Raw genomic sequence first — 10403 nt, forward strand, 5'->3', positions numbered from 1 at the left:
TGCCTCTGCCTCCCGAGTGCTGGGATTAAAGGCGTGCGCCACCACCGCCCGGCTCCTTTTGTTTATTTTTGAGGCAGTCTCACGTAGCCCAGGCTTACCTCCAGCTCTCGGTGTAGCCAGAGCTGCCCTTGAAGTGTGCCTTCTGCACAAGTTCTGGGATTACAGACACGCACTGCCATGGCCCATCTGTGTAGAGCTAGGAATGGAACACGGGGCTTTGTGCATGCAGGGAACTGAACAAACCAGAACATCTCAACCCTCAGCTGGCCTCGTCCAGTGACTGTAGAAGAGTGAGTAGGAAGCTGGGGCAGGGAAAGGCAGAAGCGGAAAACTCAGGTAGCCAGCGGAAGCCAGAGGCAGTAAAGAGAAGAGAGTTTTAGAAAAGTGGATCTCGGGAAACGAGGTGTTCTGTGGAAGTGGAGCTGAAGTGTGAGCTGCAGACAGCTCGGAGAAGGCTAAGCAATGGAGCTGGGGACTCAGCTGCACTCAGACGGCAGAAAGTGGTGTTCTCTGAAGTAGTGACAGGAAGTTCTGTCGCTTCTTACTGACTGACCATAGCAGCCCTGAACTCTCCCCGCATGGGCAAGGGTGCAGGAGCAGGCAGGAGCTCCCAGGGAAAGAAGCAGAAGTGAGTTCTCCTCTTTGCTCTCCCAGGGAGAGCGCATGCGACTAGAGCCAGATCCCAGAGCTGGGCTGGAGGTGGCCACATCCTCTGGAAGGCTCTGAAGACAGTGGGGACAGTAGTCTTCTGTGTTCTCCAGGAGTGAAGGTGAAGACGGGCATCCCAGGAAGGGCCTGTGTCCCTCAGATGTGGATCCTACCAAAGGCCTCAGTGGGCCACCCATGGATAGGACTTCTGAGCCCACCTCCCCTTTGCCCTGTGTGAGCAACACGGGGGATCAGGGTCCACGGAAAGGGCACAGCCTGGGCTCAGGGGAGGTAGAGGGCCACCACCACATAGATGACCCAGCTGGTGGACACAAAGACCCCGAAGAGCAGGCTGAAGAGCACGAGCGAGCGGGCCTTCCTCGAAGCCTCCTCCGCCTGTGCCAGGTCACCCCTGCCCAGGGCTGCTCGAGTCTGTAATGAGACAGGTCAGGATGGGATGCATCAACAGTGATACCCTTCTACCCACCCCAGATCCCACCAGCACAGCTTCAAGACCAGGCTCATACCACAAGCCAGAACTGCCAGTCTGGGAATCTCGGTACCCAGCCCCACAGGTCATTGAGGTGCAGGAATGATGGCAGAGGCCCCTCTCGCACTAAGGAACGCCCTCAGATTTCTCTCATGCCACCTCATAGCAGCTCTCAAATGGGGCTCATGCACCCCACTTTGCTGATGATGGCATGAAAGTTCAGCAGACTTGAATGACCTCCCTGGGCCACACAGCTGGTGGGGAAGTCAAAACCCACAGCCCCATCTCGGAGCTGCTTGCTCCCCTCAGTCCTGGCTGGTGCTAACCTGAACTGAGACTTCCCCCTCTTCCCAGCAAGGCCAGGCCGTTAGCTGCAAGCACAGCTCCCAACCCAAGGCTTGCCTTCCGTCAGTCAGAATGTCATGGCACCTTCGTCAGTGAGTCCCCGGGCCTAAGCCAGAGCCAGGCACGTGGACAGTAATGGAGGGAAAAGCAAGAGGCAGGAGGGGCGGGGAGAGATACTAGTGAGAGAGCTTGGATAGAGACGGACAGTCGTGCAAATGAAAGAATGAACCGGAAGTGAGGCAGGGGAATAGAAACTGGGAGGTGAGTCAGTGAAAAGGCAGTGAAGGGGGCGGATGAATCGCTAGATGACGGATGGGTGGAGCGCGGGAGGCTGAACTGATAGATGTGTCTTGGCGGGAGGGAGGGCAGGGAGATGAATTAACGGGTGAGCAGTTGTGAGCCAGCAGGACAGGTGTGGGCAGTCAGATGGCAGCTGGATGTGTATGCAGACTCCAGGCTGCCGAAATACTCCAACAGGGCTGGGCAACACTTCGGCCCTCATCCATCATTTATACCTTGTTTTGTTTTAGAACTTGCCAGAACAGATCCTTAGTAAAGAGGGTCACAGGCAAGCAGCAGGAGGCAAACAGACAAGAAAGGCTAGGCCCAACAACGGGGCTTCTTCCTGGGTCCTACCCGGCTGCTAACTGCTGTGTAGGACATCTACAAGTCCCCGCAGGGACAGAGGCTCTGTCCTTCAGCTGTGTCCCTCCGGGTCACCTACCTCGTGGGAGTAGACAATGGCTATAAGCCCCGTGAGAAGGCAACAGAACAGGGTCACCAGCACTGACTCCATCATGAAGTCCTTGGGCAGAGGCCTGTGCTCCACTTGCATGGGGGCAGGCCCGCCGGCCATGGGGCTGCCATACTGTGGGGCAAAACTACTTATATGAAAAACCAGGGAAAGTGGGGCTGGTCCCACCCCCTTCCCTCCTCACGCCCACCCGGGCCCCTAGAGTGATCTCATCTCTGCCCTGCACACACGGCCTAGTCCAGGGCCGACCACCACAATGTCCTGCCGGGGAGCTGTGTAGGCCTCCACCCCCACACACAGTGACAACCCACTGCCTGCCTGCCTTTTTGTCAACAAGGCCTCTCTGTGTAGACTTGGCTGGGCTAAGACCCAGGGATCCACCAACCTCTGTGGCTGCTGGAGTTACAGGCCTGTGCCTCCGTAATCCTAGCACTTAGGAGGCGGAGGCAACAGAATCGGGTATCTCAGCTACAAAGTGAGTTCCAGGCCAGCCTGAGTTGCATGAGACCTTGTCTTTAAAAGAAGTTTTCTTGGGGCTGGAGAGATGGCTCAGTGGTTAAGAGCATTGCCTGCTCTTCCAAAGGTCCTGAGTTCAATTCCCAGTAACCACATGGTGGCTTACAACCATCTATAATGAGGTCTGGTGCCCTCTTCTGGTCTGCAGACATACAGACAAAACATTGTATACATAATAAATAAATATATATTTAAAAAAAAAAAGTTTTCTTTTAACCAGGTGGTGGTGGTGTTTGCCTTTAATCTCATCACGTGGGAGGCAGAGGCAGACCAATCTCTGTGAGTCAGGGGCAGACCAATCTCTGTGAGTCAGGGGCCAGCCTGGTCTACAGACCACAAGTTCCAGGAAGGTCAGGGCTAAACAGAGGAGCCCTCTCTCTGGGGAGGGGAGGGGGATCTTTTTATTATTTTTTTCTTTCGATTAGGCAATCACCTCACATCCACTTTGGGGCCGCCATCACTGATGTCACCTTCCTTCCTCTTCTCACCACCACAGCAAACCCATCCTTCCCAGAACACCTGGCTTGGTCACCCCTCAACCTGTGCCCAGTGTCCTTGGACAGCTCCTATTCATCCTTAGGAATCCTCCTTGCTTGTCGCTTTTCTCCACCTCGAGAAATCTCTAGCTACCTGTGTGTAGGTCTGCCTTGGGGCGTGATCTCACCGCGGGGAAGGGGAAGGAGGCTCCAGCAGCAGCGGCGGCGGGTGGGAAGAGCGGCCCAGGCGGCGGTGGGTAGAGTGCGGCGGACCCGGGTGCGGGCTGGAACAGCACCGGCACCTGCGGGAAGGGCGGGTAGAGCAGCGCCACTGCCTTGGGGTCCGGGGGCGCGTAGGGCGGCGGCTCACCCACGAAGCCTATAGGCGGCACCGTGCCGCCGGTGGCCTTGGGCCCGGGCCCCGCATCGCCCGACGTGGACGCGGGTTCTGGGTCCCCCCGGGCGGGCTCGCTGCCCTCTGTGGCCACGGCCCCATCCTCGTCTGGCCCTGCGTCTTCATCCAGCAGCTGCGGGCGGCGGGGGAGCTGCGGGAGCGCCGGCTGCGAGGGGTTGCGCGTGTCCTCGGCGACGGTAGGGTCCTCCGGGACTGCGGGGCTGTCTCTCCCCTTGGCGTCGGGACCTGGGGAGAAAGGCCTGTGAGGCCAGGCTGCTGATCCCCAAGCCCAGTCACACCCAGAGCGCAGGGGACCCAGTGCGTCCCTCCTGGCAGCCAGGGTTCCAATGCTCCCATCACCCTGCCCCATGAGGTTCCTTCGGTGATGCCTCCTCTTGAACCTAGGCAGAACCTGACACTTTCTCTGGCCTAGGGGACATTGACAAAGCACAAGTTGGAACATAAAACACCGTGTCTTTGAGTCGCCAGAGCTTGGGGAGGTGTGCTCAGTAATGTTAGCGGGTCAGCTCTCAGGGTGACCAAGAAGTTCTGAACGTGAAGGAAGGGAAGTTCACGATGCAAGGGTTCAGGACTTACTGATACTGACGCCTCAGCTCTTAGCAGTGGTCTTGCCGGTTCAGTGACTCTGTTCCAGGAACTAGCTGACCATAAAGTTAGATTATAATCTTGAGAATAATCTTGAGAAATGGGGAGTTACCCCCTTGTGGAGTATTTTCAGAATTTTCCAGTGATCACTGGTATTTTTGGAATTTTCCAATGACGCCCTCCCTACCCCCTTTGGGCAGTGGTTTCTTCCCCTAAATACCCCTCTCCCAACTACTCGGGGTTGAACTCCTCTACCCCTGCCTGGGAAATGAGTTTTGGCCCCAGAGCGCTGGTTCCTGTCAATAAACCTTGTGCGATTGCAGCAAGGACAGTCTCTTGTGAGTTCCTGGGGGGCCGTGTTATCCCAAGACTTGAGTGAGTCTCCCCACTCCGGGGGGTCTTTCACGGCATTCATGGGATCCTCAATACTGAAGAGAGAGAGGAAGGGATGGAAATGTTTAGGGGGAGTTGATTGTTGTTTTTAGTTTGTTTTCTGAGACAGGCTTTCCCTGTGCAGCCCTGGCTGCCCTGGAACTCACTGCTCTGTAGACTAGGCTGTGTTCTTTTTTTTTTAATATTTATTTATTTATTATGTATACAATATTCTATCTGTGTGTATGTCTGCAGACCAGAAGAGGGCAGCAGACCTCATTACAGATGGTTGTGAGCCACCATGTGGTTGCCGGGAATTGAACTCATGACCTTTGGAAGAGCAGGCAATGCTCTAAACCACTGAGCCATCTCTCCAGCCCCGACTAGGCTGTTCTTGAACTCAGAGATCTGCCTGCCTCTGACTCCTGTAAAAGTTTTCTAAAGTCACCTGAACAGGGCTCAGGGATGGCTCAGTGGGCAAGAGCACTTGCTGAACACACGTGAGGACCTGGGTTCGTATCCGCAGAACCCACATAAAAAGCAGGAGTCCGTGGGAAGAGGTGTGCACCAGAAATCTCAGTGCTGTGGAGACAGATATAGGAGGAGGGCTGAGAATTTCTGAGCCCCAGGCTGGGCGAAAAATCCCCTCTAAAGGGAATAAGGCAGAACCGGAAGTCCCCCTCTGACCTCTCTGCCTACTGTGAACCCACTAGTTCACACATGGACATGTACAGACACACACACCACTGGCACGTTGTAGCTCCTCCCCTCTCTTGTAGGGAAATCCTTAGGACCGCCAATGAACCAGGGCAAGCCTATTCCTGGACAGACCACAAACAACGTGTAGGTAACTCCGGATAGCAGTGTTAACTATGACAGGGAACAGGGAGCAGGTGCTAGGGTCCTGGGCTCAAGTCTTCCTCACATCTTAAGGATTCTCCTTACACAGACTAGGGAGCCAAGAGCCCAGCGAGCCCTTCAGCGACTTAAAGTCACTGCGAAAGGAGCCGGTATGCGGTCGCAGAAACGCCCAGTTATCATAACAAAAACCGCAATTTCCCTGGATCCCGCCAGAGCAAATACCTGGCCCTATGGCACGCAGATAGGGGCCTCTGAGTAAATAAATCCACTGGCTGCTCCTGGCTCTGTGGTCTGGGGTTCTCGAGTTCTCGACACCCGAGCCTGAGGCGACAGTCCAACCGAGACAGAGGAGGTGTTGGGGCTGTTCCAAGGCTAGGGGTAATCTAGAAGGGAGCGGGGCACAGTGAAATTCTGCTAGCAGAATTCTATAGCAGGTGCAGGGGATGCGAGGGGCACCCGGCGCATCTGATCGCGACCCTGCATGGGGCCTGGCAACACCCATGCCCGTGGGACTCCCGATTGAGCGCGGGGATGCGGTTACGGCCCCCCGGGGTCCTCTGCTTGGATGTGTGGCCGCGATGGGACCCTACCAGGGAGCATCCACACCTGCCTCTCTATTCTCTGATCCAGCCTGCTAGTTCTCTCCCAATCTACGGCTCTGCATGCCTCCTTGCTGGGTCACCCTGCTTGAGGAGCCTCAGCCTGGTCGGGGCTGGGGTCGGTGAACAAAGCAAGCACACACTGGACACAACCAGGAGAGTCTGGGCGGGAAATGCAGAACCACCTGCTGCTGCCAGGACACCTGGTTTCTACCAGGGGCCCGTCCTTCCCCAGATGTCCCTCAGTTATGCAAGAAAGAGCGAGAGTTACTGAACTTTTCGCCTCAGCCTCTTGGATCCCCCCCAATGTCACCTTGCTCCTGCCTGCGCCCTCGGTCTCTGCGCTTTGTCCCCGTACCCGGCGCCCCTTACCTGCCTCCATGGCTGGATCCGCGTGAGTGCTCGCAGGCTGAGCTGCTCCAGGTCTCAAGTCTGGGTCCGCCCCACTCGGTTGACGGTGCAGACTCGGGTTTCCTGGTGCCCGCAGCGCGACAGGTTAATAATTGACTGCCTTGTTTGTCCACGACTGTGTCAACACGTCGCTCCCTCGCGCCCTGGCGCTTGCAACCCACCCTGCGTCCTCCTGGCTTTGGTCAGACAGCGCTGCGGCGGACCCCGAGGGTAGGATCCGCTCTTCGGAGCCTTGTGAGCCCTTTGCGGAGTTGCCGAACCTGGATGTTGGGCGGGGGAGGGGAGTGGTCAAAATAATAGGCCGGGCAGGAGGCTCATGCAATTCCCACAGGGATGGGGAGAGCACGGAGAAAAAAACATAGGGAGAAGGGGAGACCTGGGCAAAGGCAAGATAGAATAACTAAGTCATCAGCTTCCGGCTCCCTGCCCCAGAGAGGCCAGGAGTGTAGATTTCATCTAAGAGCTGAGGTTTGGAACAACTGGTGCCTAACTTTCTTCCCGAGATGCACCAGGCTAAAGAATGTACAACAGGTCCGAACCCAGTCACCTGAAAATACCATACTAGCGACGCAGGCACGCTTGGCCGCCTAATGTATATTCACAGCTACGCCCCCTTACGAGGAGGAATGTTGTGTCAGGTTTTCAGTTCATGCGGGTCCATAGAAGAAACAGGGTCACTAGGGAGAATTTTAGCCTTCGCAGCCTCAGGGAGTCAGCCTCTGGTGAACTAACTGACTGTAGCTTTGCAAAAGGTTTCTTTTATTGTTGTACAGTTTACACCGTTAGCGAGTCAATTTCCGCATACCAAAACCTCTTATCTGAAGCTCCCCAAAGAGACAAACGCCAAAGCAATTCCCAGTCACAGGCCACCTCCGTTTACCGAGTCCTCCCAAAACCAAGTTTTGCATAGGCTTTGAACCTTTAGGAAACTCTCAGATAAGATTTACATACTTCAAAGATACCGGACACAAGAGGAAGCAATCACAAAGGCAGATCAAAGCCAGGTGCTACGATCCGGAATCAGACCAGCTGCTGAGCTCTGCCAGGAACTCGGGAACTCGCTAGAAAGGAAAGCAAGAGGACCTGAGGAGGAACTGACCAGGCCTTGAAGGTCTGTGAGACAGAAACGGGGGATAAAGAGGGGTGGCTTATAGAGTTTACAAAGAAACTCCTTTGACCTCTGCAGACGGAAATAAACTCTAGGAGCTGAGTATGGGGTTCAAGCTCCGCTCATCCACTCGATCCGGAAGCCCCTAAACTAAAAGGAGACATTAGAAATAAAAGGAAGGGGTGACGAGATAGCCCAGAGGTTAAGAGCACTTGCTGCTCTAGCAGAGGACGGGCGTTTGGTTCTCAGCACCCACACAGGATAGCTCACAACCACCACTAACTTCAGCCCCAGGGATCTGACACACTCTTCTGGCCTCTATAGACACTGCACTCACAGATGTACACACAAACACAACGTCTTAGTTACTCTCCTGTACTTTAGAAGAATTTATTGGTTTAAAGTTTATAAAAGTGAGACCAGCCAGACCTGCAATGAGGCCTGAGAATGAAGCTTTATTGAGATATGAACTGTCAAGCCGTCCCTGAGAGAAGGGAGAGCAGCCCAGACTAAGGGTGTAATGCCCAAGGTATTCATCCCCAAATGAACTCACAGAGCCCCGGTTTCTGATGCAAATTACGAGAGGGTTTGTAATATTCAAACTCGAGTTTGGACCACACCTCCAGCACACCAACGCATTGGGTAAGGAAAGTGCAGCCCCCAAGCTGGAGAAGGGGAGAACTTATTTTGTTTTGTGAAGTTTGTTGTTGTTGTTGTTGTTTGTGGTTGTTTTGTTGTTGTTGTTGTTTTTCTTGGTTTTTCAAGACAGGGTTTCTCTGTACCTTTGGAGCCTATCCTGGAACTAGCTCTTGTAGACCAGGCTGGCCTCGAACTCACAGAGCTCTGCCTGCCTCTGCCTCCTGAGAGATCTGCCTGCCTCTGCCTCAAAAGGACTTGTTCCCTCTTGGCCAGGGACTTAGGTCAGGCTAATAGTTGGGGCTTACACTTTCCGAGGAGGGTAAGCCATGACCATAACAGCGGCTGCAGGCAGCATGGCAGCAGTAGCTGAGAGCTCACATCCTGATCTGCCAGTAGGAGGCAGAGGAAGCAAGACCCGAAAGGGGTATGGAGGGTGCTAACTGGAAGTCAGCGTGGGCTTTTGAAATCACACAGGCTTTTAATCCCAGCACTTGGGAGGCAGAGGCAGGCAGATCTCTGTGAGTTTGAGGATAGTCTGGTTTACAAAGTGAGTTCCAGGACAGCCAAGGCTTGTCTTAAGAGACCTTGTCTCAAAAAACAAGCAAATAAATAAGAGGAGGAGGAGGAAGAGACCTTTCTGGAAAGAAAGAAAAAAAAAACAGACAAAAAGCTCCTGGGAATTAGAGTTTGGGTAACAGAAGTCTGGGTGTGGCTTAGTTAATAGTATTTGCCTACCATGTGTGAAGCCCTGGCTTCCATCCCCAGCACCATATAAAAACCTGGCAAGATGGTACACACCTAACATCCCATGTCACAGGAGAGGACACAGTAAGCATTGTAGGTGATTGACACTGGAAATACAGTGATTGACAGCCCCTGCAACAGAAACACCAATGGCAGCTGTGAGAACCATTCCAGATGTGGTGGACTATCTCACCTGCTGGGGAGTCCTCACACCAGTCAGACTGTCGCTGAATAAGCAGCCCCGCAGGAGGGTGCAGTGGGGCCAGGCAGCACCCAGAGCCACAGGGAGACTTCAAACTGCTGCATCAAACAATGAAGTATTGGAGCAATGAACTTCTTTTTTTTTTTTTTTTTTTTTTTTTTTTGGTTTTTCGAGACAGGGTTTCTCTGTGGTTTTGGAGCCTGTCCTGGAACTAGCTCTTGTAGACCAGGCTGGTCTCGAACTCACAGAGATCCGCCTGCCTCATGAACTTCTAACAGTAAACAGCTAGATTCCACATCTGGAATTCTGCAGCTGAGGGAAAACATACCAAAGGGACTAAAAAAAAGGTTAAATGACGAGCTAAAAGAATGACTTGGTGGTTTGTTGCGGAATAGTCTCTTTTGTACACTGTGAAGGTGTGTCACTCTGACTGGTTAGCCAATAACTAGGCAGGATTTCTGGGGCAGAGAGGACACTGGGAAGAAGGTGGAGACGCCAGGAGACACAGAGCAAGCAGAATGGGCAGTGCAGAGATGAGGTGATAAAGCCACGAGACAGAAAGTAAATTAATAGAAATGAGTTAATTTAAGTTAGAAGAGCTGGTTTAAAACAAGCTTAAGCTGTTGGCCAAGCTTTCACAGTTGAAAAACTCTGCCTACAAAGGTTAAGAGAGTATACTGGCATAGGACTGGAGTTCAGTTCCCATCACCCCACATCAGGTGGTCCACAAACTGCCCGTATTGCCAGCTCCAAGGGATCTGTCACCCTCTTCTGGTCTCAGCAGACATCTGGACACACATGCACATGTGAACACACAGACACATTCCTCTTTTCCGAGGAAACATCACCCAAACAGGGAAGCAAGCTAAGAGGGAGGAAGCCACGGCAAGAAGTCCAGGGGCAGTGACACTGTAGGCAGAATAATCAAGAGAGCCAGACCCCGTGGAGCCAGTATGTAGAGCGGCAGACCTGAGCGTGCCATCCAGGAGGAGGGGGGCAGCGGGGTGGGGAGATTGCAGCACCGTGCTCAATCAATGGAGTAGCGTCTTGGAAATGATGACCTAAACCCTGTCAGGACTCCAGAGCAACGCAGGCAAAACATTGCTCTTTCGGATAGCAACGAGTTGGAGTTTTTAAAGATTTTCTTTTTCATTCATGTGCACATGAATGTGTTTGACCTCAGAGGTCAGAAGAGGGCATCTGATCACTCAAGATTAAGTCACAGACAGTTGTGAGCT

General features: G+C 53.6%; 1 protein-coding gene across 1 annotated transcript; it reads right to left on the reverse strand.

Annotated features, from left to right (window-relative positions):
- Window positions 1-930: 930 nt before the first annotated feature.
- On the reverse strand, window positions 931-6492 carry Prrt1b (proline rich transmembrane protein 1B). The gene is made up of 4 exons (XM_057755762.1): window positions 6434-6492; window positions 3418-3869; window positions 2208-2351; window positions 931-1080 (listed from the first exon to the last, which is right to left on the reverse strand). Exons 1-4 carry the CDS (start codon window positions 6441-6443, stop codon window positions 931-933), a joined length of 756 nt encoding a protein of 251 aa, XP_057611745.1. The 5' UTR covers window positions 6444-6492.
- Between the last annotated feature and the right edge of the window lie 3911 nt (window positions 6493-10403).

This window comes from Chionomys nivalis, chromosome 22, assembly GCF_950005125.1.
Source record: "Chionomys nivalis chromosome 22, mChiNiv1.1, whole genome shotgun sequence".
NCBI classification, from domain to species: Eukaryota; Metazoa; Chordata; class Mammalia; order Rodentia; family Cricetidae; genus Chionomys; species Chionomys nivalis.